We start from the raw sequence: 21,585 nt of genomic DNA, 5'->3' as shown, positions 1-21,585 counted from the left end.
TTAACATACAATGTAATACAATATTTATTCTTTATTTTTACAAAGATTTAATAATATATTATATAAAATATATATTTTAGAATATATGGATTGAAATATAACATTACTTTTTAAACAATTTATCACCCGTATCCTGTTGCCAGATCGTAATGTAAAATGTCACTTTTTTAATAATATTGCTCGTATCCTGTCACCAGATCGTCTCAACCATTCCTGCATGCATTTTTCTATTTCACTCACGGTGCTTTTTCCTTGCATCAATACAGTTTCTATAAATGTATTAATAATAAATTATAATAATATAATAACAATAATAAAATAATAATATATAATAAAAATATTAAATTAATACCAATGATTGTATCGGATAGTCTTGATTTTCTTAGAGACAATTTATTTTTTTGTCCTGTCCACGTGTATGCCTGCGCAACTTCGTAACCAATAGTTTGCGACATTATATTTCTAACATTTTTGGCGACTGTTTCTCCGCCCACTTGTGACATTTTCTGAATCTACAAATATATTTCATATCACATTAATATAATACATATGCATTATGATATTATATAATATGTATATTATATAATATATAATTACAAAACTAGCTCTATTTATTCTTTTTTTCATTGCGTTGATGGCTTTAATTAATGACAATATTAACTAACTAAATTAATATTATGTTAAATAATTAAAACATTCTATAAAATTAATATTATAATAAATTAATTATATTAATTTGTCAATTATTAAATTAAGTATAAATTACTTTATGATAAATAGAGCGAGTTTCAAATCTCGACACCTCATTTACCGTAATCATAATGCATGTTCGCATTAATAATTTGTAAATAACAAGATACTTACAAATTGTCGCCGAACATCAGCTCTATCCAGTTGATTATTAAACGCTTCAATTCTCTCCACCGTAGTGAGGGGCAAATTTGGTAAGAGAGAGAAATCGACCACCTGCACTTCTCTTTCATTTTGTACTTCTTGTTTATTTTCATAAAGATGAATAATTCGATTAAGTTTACGCTCCAGTATAGCTAATTTTGCATTAATACCACGCCGGCATATTCCTAAACAAGAAAAATAAGAAGCATTAAAATAAACAATTAAATTTACTGAATTAAACTATTATCATTGCACATTATTCATAAAAATCTCTTTTGTTTCGCATTATATCTACTAGTAACGTAAATAAAACAAAATTTACCACAACATGTGTGCTCTAAATCATTAGATTGGTTTCCCAAATTTTCGTCCCAAATTTCGTTCCCAAATTCTTCTGTATTGTCAGCTGACATTATTTTTGGCTGAGCTGTTGAAGCTTTTTCCTGTCCCACACAATTGGTTTTTACTGTTTTCGGTATTTCTGTAAATAAATATAAACATGTAAGATTTATTATTTATGAACATTCATATTCATTATAAAATTTATATTACGTAAAATTTAAAATATACCTTTTACAGTTTTGTAACTTTTTTGCTTATGACCACAGTTTGTTATTGCTTTCTGCGTTTCTAAAAAACAATATAAAAAATATAAAAAATGTCAACATTTACTTTTATATACAGCTTTTCCAATCAATATAAATATAGCAATTAATATGATACCTGTGTTACTGTATTGTATTTCTTCACAAGAATTGTCAGAGAAATCTGACAATTCTTGTGAAGAATCATCTTCCAGCAGTGAATTAGAATCAAAAGTATTATCAGAATTTGGAGTATCATCGGCCTGATTTAAGTCACTGGATTCGCATGAACCTGGTTTAGTGATCGCTTTATTAATCTTAGGCTGCAAGTCAGAAACATATCCACTTCCTACTTGTGGAATATAATTCGAGGGCAATTTAAGACGCATCTTTTTTGGTTCATCTAAAAATTTTCAAAATTGTTATATTTATATATAAAAAAAAGATTTATATTGTAACTTGAAGAAAATCCCTCAGCCGTCTGTACCGACAAAATTAATCTATGTGCAATATATTGATGTAGATATATTAACGAATAAATGCGACGAAAATAGGACAAAAATGGTAATTTTGTTGGTAGTTCGTCGACGGCTGAGGGATCTCCTTCATAAACTAAATTTCTTATAGAAATGTATTCTATAAATACCTTCGTTGCTTGTGTCGCCATACAATTTTCTCTTCTTTATAAGCCTCTTCTTTGAAGCATTACACTTATCATATGCCTGTATATTAATATTATTAATATTATCATCTGACGCTGACATTTCTCCCACTACTTTTTCGACCGATCGTGCATTTTGGTACGTTTCTGTAACGTTTTTAAATAAATATAAATTTAATTTCACATTTTTATGTAAAGTTAGCCGCACACAAAGCTATTTTTCATGCTGGATTGCTTACGATGTAGTTAATTACTAGAAATCCTGATGTGTGGTGCAATTGTAGTAATAATTTATGAAAATCGCAAGCAATCCGCAGGAAAAAAGCATCGTGTGCGACTGATTCAAGATATACATATGTAAAACAAACCATAAGGACCAAAGCTCTTATGAAATGTTAATTCGTCCCAATCATCACACGGCGGCATCTGTTTTATGCAGGCTTGAGTAAGCTGTTTACTTTTTTTTGGCATTTTAAATATTGATCGCTCGAAGTCTATCCATATCGTTGGTACTGTTATGCAATACACATCATATAGCAGTACGTAAAACGCCATTCTGAAAAAATATATGAATATATATATATATACACGTAAATTAAAATTTATTATAACGTTTACAATATATCTTAATAAAATAATGCTGCTTTTCTTTTAGTGACACAAGTCGACACTATAGTGTCGGTCTGTCTTTGTTATTCATTAAATGCCAAAGATAGAACGACGTCATTTGCGTAGACTTGTATCACTAAAAGAAAAGCAGCCTATGTGTTTATTGTCAATAAAATAATACGTACAAATGTAAACAGGATTAGCATCTCTGCCGCAATTTATAAAGAAGCACGCGTATCATATAAAGTTTAAAAATTGTTATGATAAATGTAATAATGGCATGCAGCACCATGAAGTTAAATCCTTAAACGGAAATTGAACGGCTTTATTCAGAATTTCTGTGACTGGCCACATCACTAAGTCCGATAAATTTTTTACCACATATATGTCCATATTCTGTGACTCGCAAGGATAGAATGGCAAAGAATTTTTCGTCAAAAATTTTTTTCCAATAATGACGGCTCTTCCGTCTTCGTTATAACAAATATGTTCAATAACAACAATTGTTTTATCTTTCATATAACAACAATTGTTGGGTGTCTTGTTTGTCAATGTAAAATCGCTAAATTGAATCGTACTATAAGCATTGGTACAATTCATTGGAGGAACTTTTAAACATTTCTTTTTCAATATAGGTATACTAGATTTGTTACAATCAGATTGAATTACTTGGTTATAATTTTCCGAAATTCTGTTATATAACTGCTGTAATGGTTTATCGGCCTTTCTCAACATTTTTTTTATTGACTGCATATAGTTTTCGAAAGGAAAGGCAGAAAAATTATCCAGTGGTCCAAACATCAGTACGTCTTTACTTATGTGAAGTAAATTATGCACATTGTAAATTATAGCATCTTCGCCATACAACTGTTTAAACTTCTGAACAAATAGAATAAGTAGATCTGTGCTATATTTATTGTTACGGAAGCAATCTGTTGGATGACACAATATCCGTATTGCACAATTTAGTGCATTGAAATGCAGTAAATTTTCTTCAGACAAAATATTTAGCAGCACAACTGGTCCAAGATACAGTACAAATTGTCGCAATTCTGTTGCTTTCCAACGAGTCAATTCATCTAGAGAACGTGGTTTTCGAGCAAATTCCTTAGGTACCCATTTCGACATTGCAATTAATTTTTCCGACAACTCTGCTATTTTTCGTCCACTTAACTTTGATATCTGATATCCACTTATCCACAATTGCAACAGTTTCTTCATGACTCCTAGACATATTAAGTGCATGTAATCTAAAGGGAACTGTGAAACCATTGACAGTTGTATTGACTCGAAAGGAGATACACCAGTATGATGATCTTCTTGTACTCTATTGTTAAAATTTTGATCAGTCCGAAGAGATGCATTGGATTCCAAAAACAACATACGATTATTTATATAGGTGCCTTCTTGCATACACTTTCCACATCCAAAGAATCCGTTGTGTGATTTTGTGCAAGTTACAAATGATCTTGCAGGGCTATCGCAAATTACACTTCTAATTCGTACAGTGTATCTTTTCTTATTGAAAATAAGTCCTGTATTTCGGAGACTATTATATTCTTGACAAAAAGGTGTTAAAAAATTATTTATAGAAGGTGGTTTCGAGTACCCATGATAAGCACTAATAACAAATGGTATAAATGCCTTGTCACCGTGAATTTTGCCCAATATTGGCCAAATTTGACTTTTACTGCTTTTTGATATCGGTAGTCCATCAATATTCAAGTCTATAATAATTTCTTTTTCCGCTATGACCTTTGTGCGTGCCAATTGTTCAATTATTGCCTTTTTCAAACCGTAATGAAAAAAACTTGTATTATCTGCCGATACCTCTACGATACTATTTCTCGGCGTATTTAAAAGCGTTCTTGCATCCTTTGGTAGATCGCTGTGACCACATGTACGCAATTTATTTAACAGTTCTGACAAAGCAGTATGAGTAATGTTATGTTTTAGTTTCCAAGAACATAACCAATTCGAAAGCTGTGGAATTTTATCAGTATTTTCTTTATCCTCCGATTCAACATAGTCAGAATTTGAAACATCGATAGAAAGTACATTGATATTATTTGAATCAGAGTCATCAGGAATAGATTGTATTATAGGCACCTCCTCTCTCTCTCTCTCTCTCATATCAGCTAGCGACTCTAAGTCGACTCCAATACTGACCGTAGGTCTATCGACATGATGTACAATTGGCTGACGCTCATATTGCCTTTCATATTGTTGAAGGCGCCGATTTTTTTGTCGCGAAGACAATTCCCGAAAATGTTTCGGCATCTGTCAATAATAATTTTATTGCAATATTATATATCCAGATTTAAATAATTTACCCATTTTCAGAGATTTTATATATCCAAATTTAAATAATTTACTCATTTTATCAGAGATTTTATCATTTTATATATAATTATATTATATCATTTGTAAGTATAGCTTATTATTAATTGTATATTTAATTTAATTATTTTTCAAGTGATTACTGTTCTTTTATATTAATAATCAATAATAGAACAATTCACTCCTAAAGCTATGTAGCTTACATGTATATTTACATGTAATAATTTAAGACACTTTATTTAGCTATCAATTATATAATTTTCATTTACGGTGTAAAACTTTCAGAATATAAAGCGTGATCTACAATACATGGAGTAAGCATAGAATAAGGCATGAGAATAGGGATGACGTCTGCTTAAACCTACTCTTACTTCTTATATTGCTCTTACTGCTTACTTCATATATTGTAGACCACGCTTAAAAGAACATTGCCAGTAAAGAAAGAAATTGATCAAAAAATGCAAACCATTGACAGGCCCGCTAGTAGAAAAATGATTTAATAAATTTATTGATTTCATGTTGGTTAGAAGTATAGATTATAGAGATACAGTGTAGAAGTAAAGAGATAGATTAGATTGAGAGGGCACATATTATGAAATTAATCGAAATAGAATCCGATCGAAATTGTCCTATTATCCCGTAGGAAAAAATTATGCAAAAATTACTGCACAAAAAATTGCATATTTTTGTGCATGAATTTCTGCAGTTTTTACAGATTTTTATACAAAGTTTTTGCCTTCAGAATTTTTCTGCAGAATATTTTGCCAAATTTTATGTAATTTTTACCTTAAAAAAAAATTACATAAAATTTTGCAAAATATTCTGCAGAAAAATTCTAAAGGTGAAAATTTTGTACAAAAATCTGCACAAATTCATACACAAAAACATGTAATTTTTTGTGCAGTAATTTTTGCACAATTTTTTCCTTCAGGATTCCCTACATTTGTATTGTGTTTTCTAGAAAAAACATAATTTCGATTGGAATTCATTACGAATAGTTGCAACGTATCTGCGTGCTCAGGTTAAGATTTAAGTTGAGGTTAAGATTTGGTTAAAGAATATAAAACGGAGCCAAAAGACAAGGTTTGATAAAAAAATATATATAATATGGTAATAAAAGTTTCGAGGAAAAATTTCTATATATATAAAATATTGTTAACATACTTTTCTTTGTTGTAATCGAAATATTGTCTTCAACGACGAAAACGTAGCGTGTTCCCAACGAAAGATCCGAACAAAAGAACGTTTCGTATCAATGTTTCATTTGTCTTGTTATAAGAAGCGGCTAATTCCAATATATAATATGTCTAAAACACATTTATTATAATGTATTCATAATATACGCTGTCAAAAAGAAAAGACTTAATCCGAGATCTCTTTTATAAATTTTGCATAAGCCTGAATTTTGAAATCCACAACTTAGAATTAACAAAAAAAACGTAAAAATTTATTTTATAGAAAATAAATCATCTAAAATAAATAAATTTCAATAAATAAATAAATAAATTTTGCCTTTAAATGTTTATAAAGATATTCTTTTAGTCAAACTTAGTTATCTTTAAATATATTATAATACATTGTTATACACATTGTTATATTGAATATTATTAAAGATATTTATTTTATTTATTTATTAAAGGTATTATTCTAATTCCTATTCTATTAAGTTGTATCACAGTTATATCACAAATAGCTTTTATCGATAAATCTTCGTGTAGGAGTTTATATATTTAGAAGTTTATTAGAGAAATATTTAATTTAAATGTTAAAATTTTAATTCGATAGATCACATATTCAAGATATTAATTATTAAAGTTAACATCTTTTACACACGCAAGTTCTATCCTAACCTACCACAAAACAGACATTTTGCATTGTAGATTATTTTTTACTTACCACATTCTGCTGCAGCAAATTCAATTTGTCGCCTAGTGACCTCGATCCTCCAATTTTTATTGTTGCTGCTTCTTCGGATTCTGTGGTACAAGTATATTCTGATGCCAACTTTCAATTCCTTTGTTTATCGGCTGACGCCAACTCAGATCTGAAAAATAAACAAAGTGTTGTAATAAAAAAAAGTTAAAAAATACTACTGCTTCCTATATCAAATCTGATATTGATTTCTTTAAAATTTTAATGAAAATTTTTTATATATAAATGTATTTTTTTTTATTACATAGGTAAATTTTGAACTTAAGAAAAAAGTAATGAGTTAAAGTCAATATGTTTTAAAAATGACTAGTTGAAGTTAAAAATAAACTTATTTAAAATTAAAGTTAAAAGTTATTAATTCTAACTTTATTATTAAACCATTTAATTAGTTACTACCTACAAACTTTTGTAATTATTATATAAAATAGATTTATTGTTAAATTTTGATATTTTCTCGAAAAGAGTAAACATAAAAAAAATGAAACGTACATAAATTAATTTAAAATTTTAAAGAAAAATACGTACGTGCTCACTCCAACTGCACTGAGTCGATTTTCCGCATATTTTAACAATATAATTATACAATGAGACATCAAACTGTTTGCGTTTAACACAGTTGCGGGACTTTTAAATTGTATTGCTCCGCCAACAAGATCTGATAAGCTTCCGCTGCCAAATTCATATAAATAGTCTTGAAATCATTGATAAATGCTCTGCCACTGGAATCATAATTATTAAAGTTAACATCTTTTACACACGCAAGTTCTATCCTAACCTACCACAAAACAGACATTTTGCATTGTAGATTATTTTTTACTTACCACATTCTGCTGCAGCAAATTCAATTTGTCACCTAGTGACCTCCATCCTCATATTTTTCTAAATTTTAAGAATATCCTATTTTTCTGGCATTCACTTGATAATAAATCGTACACAATTTTATTATACATTTTTGCAAACAAAATCCAAACTGAACAATAAGCATTGTAACATTGACCGAGGCAAATTGATTCCTCTTGCAATAATTTTTGCGTTTGTCCATAAGAGGCATTTTTCTCCATCTGTGTGAATTTAAAGAAATAAATAATTATATTTTTACATATATTTTATTATACATTTATCATCAATTTTTGCATAATACATTCAACCCGCGTAATCAAAAATAACCTCAAATTTATGAGCTAAATATTTTTCTAAATTATATGTATTATATTTAACAAATATAAAAAAATTATATATGAAAATATTTTCTATGATTAATTTTATTTAACATTTGGTAAAAGTTGTTAAATAATACAAAGGATTACCTGATAAAAAATGCGGCGTCAGCGAATTACGTCCCATCTACGGCCGCGTTGTCGTGAATAAGAACTATAACCTTTAACTCGGAAATGACCAAAACCGGAACAGAATACGCAAAAACCGCGTAATTCAAATAAATAAATAGAGCGTAACATCTCTTTTATTATCTTTAATATGATAATATTTAAATGTCTTAAAAATTAGAAAATTGAACACAAGTGTTGTCTGGGAATTAAATTGACAATATAAGTCGACTAAAAGTCGGACATAAAAAGGCGACTTTTAATTTCCCGAAAATAGTTGACTTTAAGTCCACTTACAGTCGACATTTAAAGTCGACAAAATTCATTCGAAAAATAGTCGACTAAACGTCGACTTCTTAAAGTCGACTTCGAGTCGACTGGAAAAAGTCGACTATCAGTCGGCAAACAGTCATTCGTGTTGTGTGGGTAGCGTTAATAGTGTCTCCCCGAACGTACCCAAAAAGATGCGCCAATGGCTCCCCACCATGACTGCTATCCACCATCTTGTACCCATACTGAGACTGGATCTTTGAGTATATATACATGGAGGAGGAATGCCAGCACTGAAAGTGTGTCCAAAATCTGTGCGGGAGAGAAAGGTATATCATGATACCTGCTCTCTCTCTGCGCATGCGTCAAACGCTATATGTACAATGGCTGACATTGTATGTTTTACACACACATACAATCCGTAAATAAGTACAAAAGTGCACAAGAAGTGCACAAGAAGTGTTGAAACTGCGGTGCAGATAATGATATTAACGCATGCGCAGAGAAAGCGAGTACCTTTCTCTCTCGCACAGATCTTGGACACACTTTCGGTCTACATGAAACCATAGCAATTCCTCCTCCATGTATACAGGGTGTCTGGTATTTTTTTATGGGATGTTTATGAGCAGGTAGAGCGCATGAAACTGAACAGAAAAGTCCTTACCGTTTTTCCATTTTCGCAATAGTTAACAAGTTAGTGACTTGTAAAATTTTCTGTATTAGCCCGGCCTACCGGCAAATGCAAGCGTGCTGAGCGCCCGGCCGCGGCGGCCGCCCCTCCCCAGCGCTTGAACCTTGAGATTGCTAGGCGCGCGGGGGGAGTTGTTACAACAAGCGACAATGGCTACGCACAAGCGTAACGCTAAATTCTCCCTTTGAGTTATGATAGTTTCTTACGTTTTTTAAATAAAATGTTTTAACGACAAAAAGTATGTGTGTACGTGTACATACATGTGTACAAAAAATATCAGTTTTAATGCTTAAAGAAGTGATTACTAAATTTATTTTTTTAATAAATAACAATTATTTTTAATAAAAAATATTTTTTGATGATAGTCTTAAACGTCGTAAACGGTCATTATAAATTTTAAAAGAAGCTGTTATCATGCATATGCTCGAAACAAAATTTATGCTTCTTCAAAAAACATTAGAAAATTTTATCGATTAAAATGGAAATGACAACCAAATAAAATGTTTGTTTCAACTTTATATTCTTAATTAAAAATTAAATAACTAGGATATTTATATTTTTAATAAAATTAATCCTTGTACATACATACGCGAGCTAAAGAATAATCATTTTGTGATAGGAAAGTGATTACGCCTTAGTTCCGCGATTTTATATCACTATTACTATTTACGCTGGTTACTATACACGTACACGTAAAAAAATATGATTCTAGTTTAAAAAAAATCAATTATTCACTTTTAATTTTATTTTTTTTAATAATTATTTTATCTTTAATGACTGAAAAGAGTATTCTCTTGATAATAAACATCACACTTTACATAAAACAAATAATGTTTAGCATTTTCGCGTATGTACACACACATACACACACACACACACACACACACACACACACACAAATTACAAACCAATTCTTGAATTAAGGAATAATCATTTTCCTGTCACAAAGTGATTATTCTTTAGCTCGTGTATGTATGTATCCCCCCCCTCCAAACACACACACACACACACACACACACACACACACACACATTACAAACTAAAATTTTCTTAAATTAAATAAATATTGTTTATAAGTTTTCAAACATTTAATAAATTCATATATTCGTAAATTTACACGAAGAAAATTTTATAGTAAAATTATGTATGATTTTATTATTTATGATAGTAACCACGAACTGTAAGAAGAAATTTCAGAGAATTATATCATATAAGTAGTGTAAATATTGTCGTAATTTGATGAAAAACATAATAAAAATTTTCATAATTCCTCCTTGGCCCGCGTTTACTATTTACCATAGTAATTTTTACCATAAAGTTTTTTCCGTGTATTATAAATCTATCACAAGGATTAATTTTATTAAAAATATAAATATCCTAGTTATTTAATTTTTAATTAAGAATATAAAGTTGAAACAAACATTTTATTTGCTTCTCATTTCCATTTTAATCGATAAAATTTTCTAATGTTTTTTGAAGGAGCATAAATTTTGTTTTGAGCATATGATAACAGCTTCTTTTAAAATTTATAATGACAGTTTACGACGTTTAAGACTATCATGAAAAAAATATTTTTTATTAAAAATAATCGTTATTTATTAAAAAATAAATTTAGTAATCACTTCTTTAAGCATTAGATCTGATATTTTTTGTACACATGTATGTACACGTACACACATACTTTTTGTCGTTAGAAAATTTTATTTTCATTAAAAAAGATAAGGAACTATCATAATTCAAAGGGAGAATTTAGCGTTACGCGTCGCTTGTGCGTAGTCATTGTTGTTTGTTGTAACAACTCCTTCCGCGCGCCTAGCAATCTCAAGGCTAGGGAGGGGCGGCCGCCGCGGCCGGGCGCTCAGCGCGCTTGCATTTGCCGGTAGGCCGGGCTAATACAGAAAATTTTACAAGTCACTAACTTGTTAACTATTGCGAAAATGGAAAAATGTTAAGGACTTTTCTGTTCAGTTTCATGCGCTTTACCTGCTCATAAAAATCCCATAAAAAAATACCAGACGCCCTGTATATACTCAAAGGACTGGATGGGGGCTGGGGCCGGCGGCTGGGGTCTGGGGCTCTGGTCTGAAGTAGTGGAGATAGTAAACAATGCGAGCCTGCTCCAAGTTGTACGCAGCCATATAACAGATGCAAATTTAATTTTTCTTGTTCTTCCTGAGTGTATCGTCAAAATATAGTGACCCTCGAGAGTGCAGAGATTGAATTACCTTATAATTTCTGACACATATTCCTTTAACCTATACTGCTCAACACAGAGCACTCTCCCCTCTCCCTCGCCCAGCGTGGGTACGCAATGGCGGATAAACCATGTGATTTAAGTGACCAATCAAAATTGTGTTCGCCATTGGCGAATCTTTGATTATAGGTCTTTAGGTCAATCAGGATTTAGCATATGAAAAATCGTATTGTGTGCCGAAGGCTTGTTCTATGGCCGGTATTCATAGTCGGATCTTATATTTAAGATCATCTTAAGTACTGTTTTAAGATGCCATCAACCAATCACAGAGCCGTATTAGCATCTTAAGACATTGGCTTAGTTTACATCGTCAAAACCTTAGTATGTGTATTAAGTTTGGTGCGCACCAAAGCCTTAGTAACGGGCGCGTTTACATCAAATGTACTAAGCATGTACTGTGAAAAATATAATACAAATTTAATTCATGTTGATGTCACCTACTAAGACATTTTCACACCGGTTTTTAGATTTTAGCACTGAGGCCGGTATTCATAGTCGAATCTTATTTAAAGATCGTCTCAAGCAATGTCTTAAGATGCTAATACGACTCTGTGATTGGCTGATGGCATCTTAAGACAGTACTTAAGATGATCTTAAATATGAGATCCGACTATGAATACCGGCCTGAGGTTATGCTCAATTGCTAAATTCTCTCTAAAATGCGTTTTATGCGTTTACATCGACATTTGTATTACTTGGTACGCGTATCAGTTTAGTACGATACTCCTACTTGATACGCTCGTACCAAATTGATCCGGCAGCGTTTACATCGTGCGTACTAAATATTTAGTACGAATTTGATACGAATATGGTACCTGATACGCGTATCAAATGCACGATGTAAACTAAGCCATTGCTTGAGACGATCTTGAAATAAGATTTGACTATGAATACTGGCCATAGACCTTATAGATATGGACTGGCAATACCAAGCGAAACCGTGTCCATGACCAGTATTCATAGTCGAATCTCATATTTAAGATCATTTTAAGTACAGTCTTAAGATGCCATCAGCCAATCACAAAGCCGTATTAGCATCTTAAGACATTGCTTGAGACGATCTTTAAATAAGATTCGACTATGAATACCAGCCCATACTTCTCTCTCTAAAGGCTTAGTTTACATCGTGCATTTGATACGCGTATCAGGTACCATATTCGTATCAAATTCGTACTAAATATTTAGTACGCACGATGTAAACGCTGCCGGATCAATTTGGTACGAGCGTATCAAGTAGGAGTATCGTACTAAACTGATACGCGTACCAAGTGATACAAATGTCGATGTAAACGCATAAAACGCATTTTAGAGAGAATTTAGCAATTGAGCATAACCTCAGTGCTAAAATCTAAAAACCGGTGTGAAAATGTCTTAGTAGGAGACATCAACATGAATTAAATTTGTATTATATTTTTCACAGTACATGCTTAGTACATTCGATGTAAACGCGCCCGTACTAAGGCTTTGGTGCGCACCAAACTTAATACGCGTACTAAGGTTTTGACGATGTAAACTAAGCCAAAGAGTCCGGAAATATGTTTCGCGCATGCTTGTACATATTATACATTGAAATCCAATGATTGGATACGTTTTGGTGTTTTAACTTATGTGTGTGTATATATATGTAAATACATATGTATGCATGTGTGCTGACATGCGCGATAGTTATTTCCGGTAACTTTAGAGAAAGAAGTACTAAAAAATCTGTTTCTCTCTCGCACCTCTTCTGGACACCGTTTTCTATACACAAACTGTAGGCAATTGCCGGTCCATATCTATAATGGTGCAATTTCTTAGCCAAATTCTCCACAAAAAAATTTGATTCAAGTTTTATGCGACAGTTCTTGCATCGTGGACAACTATGCTCTAGTTTACACCGAGCACTTGGTACGCGTATCAAGTAGTGAATTTAAGCTGATCAGCCAATGATTAAACACATTCACTAGTTACTTACTATTTGATACGCGTACCAAGTGCTCGGTGTAAACTAGTGTCACGTCCTGACCATTTGTCCAAATTTATGGACATTTCTTTTTCCTCCCATTGACAAGTAAAATCACTTAAAAGCGCCAGGGGCTCGATTCTTGAATTCATTTGCAAGAGAAACGTATTCGCAAATTCTGTTCTTACAGAAAAGTTAGAAATTTATTGGCTATCGTATGACTATTAACCAATAAACTTACAACTTTCTGTTAGAGCGAGTATTTGCGTATACGTTTCTCTTGCGAATGACTTCAAGAATCGAGCCCCAGGCACGACGCGCACAATGACACCAGACGCCACCCTCGAATAGGCCAATGTAACGCGACCCCGCGTATGGGAGTGGGGATATCTTAAGCGGCGTCCCCACGCCATGTCTTAGAATAAGGCGCGCAGTTAGAAGTAATCAGTTCTCGCGAGCGGTTCACTTTTCTAGTTCAAGTTCCAATTCCATTCCAAATCTAATTCTACTTCTAATTCTAATTCAAGTCTTAAATAATTAATTTAGTATAATTGTTTAGCTACTCAACTTTATATTCTAATTTAACCTTAAGTGTAATTGTAACCAATAATTTTACTTTTATAATAAACTGATAGATTCAGTGACTCGAATTTGTTATTCAATTTCAACATTCCTTAAATCACGTTCAACGTATATCACGCGAGTTCACCATAACTGTGAAGATCGTTTCCTGCGACCGTCCAATCACAGAAGGGTAATACACCGAGGGGTAGCCACAACACGACTCCTCCTGAGCCGACCAAGCTGACAGCCAATCAAGAGAGTCACCTAAAGGTAGGATAACAACTCACACATTTCTAATAATAATAAATTCCCATTCGCGTTCGCAATGTTCCGTGAAAATGTGCCCTACTAATTCTATTAACTATTCGTCTCCCGGATTGGTCGAGCCGATACCTATCACGCGCGGCTATTTTAATTGGATAAGCACTGCATGCTGCACCGCGTCATTGTTCTATCAACATCGTATTGATAAAACTTATTACTTGTGCGATAATTGCTACCTCCAAGCTCCCCCGAGACCCACTTGCTTTACACATACAAACTGCGCCACTACATACATATCGGGTTCGGTGACTGCCAAGAATACTGCTCGGTTTGTAATGTATTATTAGCCACCCGCAGTATCTTACACGAGTGTCGCGGCTGTATTAGCATATTTGAGGGATTCCTGCGTTATCTTGAACAGAGCGACGATCTTCCAACTGACTTTACCGACGCTACTATCGTCGCGTGGTTTGTTCGCGTCGCCATGCCCCGACATGCTCCTACTCACTCCAACGCATTCTAATAGGTTGGCGTCATCGGAATCAACGTATTGGAGTGCGTTGGGGTGAATAGGAGCATGTTGGGGCATGTGACGCGAACAGACCTCATAGGTCTATCTGGTCTATCATAATAGAACTGTGTTCAAATTTATTGTTAGAAAAAAACTAGTGTACACGATACAATTTCTAGTTTCAAAAACTTGGTGCTATAACTTTGTCCAATTTCTTGCATCGTGTACAGGGCTTTAGGTAGCACTCGGATCTCTAGTGTTGTTTAAGTTCGTGAAACTGTGAGTGACAAAACACTGGATCCTTGTTGCCGAAGTGGTTACTGTGTAATGTTTATGAGATTCTCATCGGTCTCAATATCCACGTGCGAATTTGTGATTTAACATTAAGCGCGGACAAATAAAAAAAACAAAGCGACAATATTGTTCTACCCGCTTGTTCAGAATTACGCGAGAAAGATCCTCTGTGAGAGTCTACTACCAGCTTCGTCAACCAACCTCGACAACGAGAGGCACATCGACGACGTCTCCGCGCGCGCGCGTGCGCGTGCGAGAGAGCGAGAAAAAGAGGGAGACCGAGAACGAAGGAGCCAGTGTTTTTCTTTTTTTTTCATTTAAATATTCGTCTACATTGTTTATCATCACGAATACAATGGAATTCGTTGCGTCGTGATATACGCAGCACAGGCGCTCGTCCTAGGTATTGCTCGCAGTTCTTTATATTTTTCTTTCACATTATTTTGACATCTTACGCGCTGTATAACCTTTCGCTTTCTTCCCTTTCCACTCCCCCTTTGTGCTGTTGATCCGCCGAACAGAAAAGTGAATACATTAAATGTTACTGTGATAATGTCTCTGCGGAATAAAATTGGCATTAACGCGCAAGATACGTCGTCTGTCGCTGTCGAATCTGCAGATATGATTTTTCTTTTTTCCCCTTTTACTAAACCTTGTGTTGGGTTCTGCATTAGAGATTGAGAAAGACAAACTGGAAGATTAAAACTATTAGTCAGATAATTTTTATTTTTAGTTCTTTGAGTTCTTTGAATTCTAGTGTCCAATTCATAATCCTCAATATCCAATACCTTGTTTTATACAGGCTTTATGGACAGAACTTGATAGTAACTAGTTTTATATCAAAATATTAGATTAAAATAAAATATTTCTTTTTTGAGTTATTGATATATATGTAAAGTATAGATTTACAAACAATGTAGAAAATATGTATATAAAGAGTATGCATCTACTGTTACAATTATAAAGTATTACAATGAGGATCTGTTTACAGCAATATTGATTAAATATATTGAATTTATTCAAAACTTAATGTTCATTACATTACCATATTTATTGCCATATATGCCATATGTAAAAAATTTGAATTTGTACATAAATATGTATATAATTGTTTGGATTACTAAATATATCTCATAAAGGTAAACTTTTTCCTTATTAGGTATATTATTTTTCTGTATTATATTTTAATGCTGATACTGCAAAGGGGATAAACTATATGGTATATTTTAATACAAAGATTAAATAAAATAATTTATTGGAATTTCTCCTGTTCTAGGTTTCTACAAGCTGTCACAAACATTTTTGTCATGGATCATTGGCGATTCCATGAGATCAGACAATCCTCGAGTGTTGTACCAGAGAAAGAAAAGTGAATGTGCTGATCTGAATACAAGAATATCTGAATACGAGACAAGAGTGATTGGTGTGTCTGCGATTGGTGTAGGCGAGAACAATTTTTTTCACGGTAGTGCCACTGGGCTATGGCCAATCTGAACTTTGAACAACCGCCACGCAGTATTGCGAACGCAAGTCTCACTTCACGTACAGCTGGTGGTGGTGGTGGGGGGGGTTTGAGCAGCGCGGCCCTCACGGGTCATGTCACTCCTACCTCGGGTATGTTCTCAGGCTCGTCTGCAAGCACCTCTAGTACAGTCAACTCGGCGATAGTCGCCACTAACATTTATCCTGGAGCATCAGTCTCCAGTGGTGGACAGAACAGTCATCATCAGCAGCAGCAACAACTCTCTCCTATGGGCAGTAGAGGACTATTTGGACAGAGAGCTTTTACAGATAGACGTACAATGCCTGCTCTTGGGTTAGTTTGCTTCTTTTTGTCTAAATTAAGAAGTAATTTGTTACTCGTATACAAGCATAAGATCTTGCAGTTATATTGCAGCAATATTATATATTGCAGGGCAATGTTTCAGAAATATTTTGTTAAAATATAAACAATAAGTTGAATATTGGATTAACATGTGAATACAAGAAAGCATCATTTTTGGTCAAAATGACAAATCTTGGTGCTTGATATTTTTATATCAATTATTAAATATACATGTTTTAATTTCATAAATTGAATGTCAATTTAATCAAACTTTAAAATAATTAAAAACTGAAGCTAGAAATAATATCTTAAATTGATTGTCAAAGAAGGAGAACCAATAAGCCATGATTTTGGCCTCCTCTGGATTTTATTGTAAATTATCAGAAACAATTTCTTAATAAATAAAAAAACTAAATTAAGCTGTTTTCAGCCTAAACAGGCATGTTCAACATGATTGTTATTTTGTTTAAACATAGAAATTTGTAGCTTATTGCTCCTCCTCCTTTTATAACAATGCTACGAAATATCTTAACCTTCTTGAACTCACGTATGTCCATGATTTGTTAAGATTGTTATGTTTCAACAGTTGAAACAATTAATTCTTATTTATGTATCTCATATATTTAATTTTTAAATTTTGTTTAAAAATGTGTCAATCCATACTGTTTGCATGTGTTGAAGATTGGAGGAATTTTCAACAAGAAATTACAATGCAAACATCTAATATTGGCTTGTATTGACAGTATTTAATATATATTTCTGAATTTAAGAATTTAATAAGTTGAATGGTTATTCAACTGATGAAAATATATATAAAGATGAGCTTGCCTATATCGATCTACAGCAGATTTTGATGTTAAATATCTAATCATTTTTTTATTAATTTAATATCCAGCTTATGATATGAACACGCCGACATTTTGTCAGTCGACATGCTCATATCACAGATTAGAAACACAGTTATTAGGTAGATTTGAGTGCTCAAAAGCATTTATAAAATCTTTCCTTTCCTCCCAAAACTAAATAATTTATTGTAAAAAATAACACTTTTGTCAGAATATTTTTAATTTTCAAGTAAAGTTTTAAATTTTTATATTAAGATTTCTGTGCGTTAACTTAAGTTTATATTTAAGTTTAGAGCCGCAGCACAGACTTTTGCATAATGCATAATGCATAACACATATAAGAATAATCAGATGTCTTTATTTCTATCCTAGGAAGGGAAATAGACGATTTTGATTTATTGTTCTCTTATGCATTATGGAAAAGTGTGTCTGGCGGTCTTTAATGTCAGTACTTAATGTAATGTAAAGCATTGTGTAAGAGCTTGTGCAATGGCCCTAACACATTATGTTACGTTAAGTATTCCCTAAACTTAAGGTTGTACTTAAAAATAAACTTAAGTCAATACATAAGAGCCGTAGTACAAGCTTTTTCGCTTAAGGGCCACCGCACAAGCTTTTTCGTAACACGTTACGTTACGTTAAGTGCTCCATAAATCTAAGTTTGTACTTAAAATTAAACTTACATCAACGCACAAAGAAACTTTTAACGTAAGTTCTTAAGTTCTTACGTTAAGGATTTCTTTGTGCGTTGATTTAAGTTAAATTTTAAGTACAACTTAGGTTTGTATGGAGTACTTAACGTAACGTAACGCGTTATGGAAGAGTTTGTGCGGTGGCCCTAACGCGTTACGTTACATTAAGTACTCCACAAACCTAAGTTTGTACTTAAATTTAACTTAAATCAACGCACAAAGAAACTTTTAACGTAAGTTCTTAAGTTCTTACGTTAAGGATTTCTTTGTGCATTGATTTAAGTTAAATTTTAAATACAAACTTAGATTTGTATGCAGTACTTAACGTAACGTACGTGTTATGGAAGAGCTTGTGTGGTGGCCCTAAAAAATTCTTAAGAGCCTAAGAACTAACATTAAGAATTTTCTTTGTATATTGACTTAAGTTTATTTTTAAATATGAGCTTAAGTTTAATTTTAAGTACGAGTCTAAGTTTATTCTCAACATAACATAACATGTAACTTGTTGCACCAGTACAGCAGTGGTACAAAAAAGAGACTAATAGACTTGCATCTGACACCGAGTTATAAAATATCAAAATAAAGATTAATTTTGATTGACTCAACATCTTTGTTATTTTTTTTTAAATAAATAACGAATGTTTTTAGTAAATAAATAAGTCAACATTTTTAAAATCTTTTTTGTCTTTTAGTCTTTAGAAAAGTCTTAATTATATTGTAATAAAATATTTATAAAGTAAATTTAATTAATTAATTTTTGTTGCACACCATCTTAAATTTTTAAACTTTTTACTTAAAAACAGACTTTATTCTGTGCATAAAGAAATTCTTAACTGAGGAACTTACATTAAGATATTTTTTGTGCATCGACTTAAATTTATTTTAAGTACGATGGATTTATAATACTTAACGTAATGTAACTAATGTTACAGAGATTTTTGTGCCCTGGCCATTAACCAGTAAATTTGACGATTAATTTAATTTGAAACATTATTTTTAACTTTAATTTATAATTGTTTTATAAAATCCAACAAAGCACATATTTTATGAAATTAAAAAATGAATTTAATAATTAATATATAAATAGTATTATAGATAAATAATATTAAGATCCTTTGATCAAAAAATGGTATTTTCTTGAATTAAAATATACATATTTAATATAGTTATAATAAGTTGCAATATTGTTTTTAACATTGTGAAAATATGCTGCTTATATATTTTATGTTTAAATATTTGTGTACGCATACATATCTTTTGATTTATCAACCTTACAATCTTATACAAAAGTTTTGTGTTACACGTAATTAGTCGTGAAGTTATATTTAAAAATGCTAGATAGTAATAAATGTCACAATTAATAAAATTTTTTGAACCAAAATTTAATTTTATACATTATGTTGTATATTCATAGTAAAATTTTACTAATAAGTTTTAAAATTAGTTATAATGATTGTAAGGTAATCTAAAAAATGTAACATATAAATAGTTTTGGGATATGTAACAAATACCCCAAAACGTCAAAAAATGTTTAATTTACATTTTAAATTTATGTAATTATTTTCTTAATTTGTATGTCTTACAGATTTGTTCAAATTAAAAACATTAATTATTATTAATAACAATTGTAAAGTAATAAATTAAATAAATATTATAATATTGCCATATAGTTTTAAAAGCAGACATTTTTTCACTGTTTTTTCAACTTGTTGTAATTTACAATAAAATTACAGAGCTTCAAATCCAATGGGTAGTATGGGCAGTTTCGGAATACCTCCAAGTCGCAATTACGGATCTCAAGGTGCGGTTAATAATTTCCACTCTGTTTTTGGGAGTGGAGGCGGTGGAGATACGAGTACTCCACCTTTGCTAGATCTCTCGGAGTTTCCCTCTTTAACGAATAGAGGTCAAGGTGATTCTATGCCGCAACCTAGTCCTATGCCAGGGAAACAGCCTTATGGTTGGTACCAAGAAGTACACGTAAATGTTTTTTTATAATGAATATTGTCAAACGTTTATTTATATCTTAATACATCATATTTAGTTCGAGTATCTAAAAGTACTTATTTCTTTGATTAGGAAGTTTTCTATATATATGAATTTATTTATAATTATTTTACATATAAATAAGGCAAATAACCGTACTCGGTTAAAGTTGTTAAATATGCGTTTTACATGCTTATTAAATAATCATTATAATGATTATTATTAATATTATTTTGTTGACATAATTCTCATTTACCTGTGTCATCATTACAGTTGGAATGGTGAAGCAACCAACATCTGAGTCGAGCGAATTTACTATGAGTTCAGAGGACTTTCCCGCGTTACCGGGAACGCAAAATCGAGAAGGCCCATCACCTGGTGGTAGCATGTCCGGTGATAAGAATATATCTGTAGGACTCGGTCCAGAAATCGGACAGGATGTGTTGCAAGCCAACAGAGCACCTGGATCTGAGAAATCTCAGTCTTCTAAAAGAGGCATCCAAACATCGCCTGATGGTAAAATCAGAAATTTGCTCGACGAACGTATTATTTTGAATAAATGCGATAAGATAATCAAAGATTTTGTTAGAATTTAATTCTAATTATAATTGTGTGTACATATACAGGGTGTTCCAGATTAACCAGAGGAGCCGGCATGTACGTATTCCTTATGAAAAACTGATTGCGAGTCGAAAATGTCAATAACAAAATGTTGAAGGGTCAATAGTTTTTAAACGATAAGCCTTTGAAACTTTCCAATCACAGATCGTGAAGCTCACACCGTCAGACGCGGCGCAACCAAACGACTGATGACCGGACGCTTTGACGAGTACCGCTAAACAGCACGATGCCGAACGAGTATTGCATCGTAAAAATCTGTGAAATCTCTATTAACATCTATTGCTGTATTTTTAAATCAAGTCCAATTTAATTGACAAGAAGTAATATCAGTTGCAAATTTTATAAAACATCTATATCAATAAAAAGTATGTGTTTCTGAAATATATTTTATGTATGAATAAATTAATAAATAAAATTAATATTAATTGAATTATCCAATCAAATAATATTAAAAACATTAGTCGACAAACATTTCCAAAAC

General features: G+C 32.0%; 2 protein-coding genes and 1 long non-coding RNA gene across 8 annotated transcripts in view; 1 reads left to right on the top strand and 2 right to left on the bottom strand.

Moving 5' to 3' along the window:
- LOC118645999 lies at positions 1-6,277 on the bottom strand. The gene is made up of 10 exons (XM_036288178.1): positions 6,253-6,277; positions 4,918-5,028; positions 2,508-2,695; positions 2,125-2,286; positions 1,618-1,881; positions 1,465-1,524; positions 1,217-1,375; positions 865-1,079; positions 353-512; positions 1-269 (listed from the first exon to the last, which is right to left on the bottom strand). The coding sequence occupies exons 2-10, from the start codon at positions 4,968-4,970 to the stop codon at positions 160-162; spliced, it is 1,371 nt and encodes a 456-aa protein (XP_036144071.1). The 5' UTR covers positions 4,971-5,028; positions 6,253-6,277; the 3' UTR covers positions 1-159.
- Positions 6,278-11,146: 4,869 nt separating this feature from the next.
- LOC118646388 lies at positions 11,147-11,575 on the bottom strand. The gene is made up of 3 exons (XR_004963927.1): positions 11,532-11,575; positions 11,290-11,420; positions 11,147-11,195 (listed from the first exon to the last, which is right to left on the bottom strand). It is a non-coding gene; the product is annotated as an uncharacterized LOC118646388 (long non-coding RNA).
- Positions 11,576-15,101: 3,526 nt separating this feature from the next.
- Positions 15,102-21,585, top strand: part of LOC105834792 (CCR4-NOT transcription complex subunit 2) — a 182,525-nt gene continuing 176,041 nt past the window's right edge. For 5 of the 6 annotated variants that reach the window (XR_004963737.1, XR_004963738.1, XR_004963739.1 and 2 more), the window contains exons 1-4: positions 15,102-15,538; positions 16,412-16,951; positions 20,231-20,457; positions 20,757-20,999. Coding sequence is in view for 3 of the 6 variants with exons in the window: in XM_036288547.1 (XP_036144440.1) it covers positions 16,617-16,951; positions 20,231-20,457; positions 20,757-20,999 (805 nt within the window). In the remaining 3 variants the exon portion in view is untranslated. The remainder of the gene's footprint in view (positions 15,539-16,411; positions 16,952-20,230; positions 20,458-20,756; positions 21,000-21,585) is intronic. The other variant, XM_036288546.1, reaches the window with a different exon arrangement.

Source organism: Monomorium pharaonis, chromosome 6, assembly GCF_013373865.1.
Source record: "Monomorium pharaonis isolate MP-MQ-018 chromosome 6, ASM1337386v2, whole genome shotgun sequence".
Classification (NCBI taxonomy): Eukaryota; Metazoa; Arthropoda; class Insecta; order Hymenoptera; family Formicidae; genus Monomorium; species Monomorium pharaonis.
Note: the sequence above shows the minus strand (reverse complement) of the source record. Positions and strands in the feature narration are given on the sequence as shown.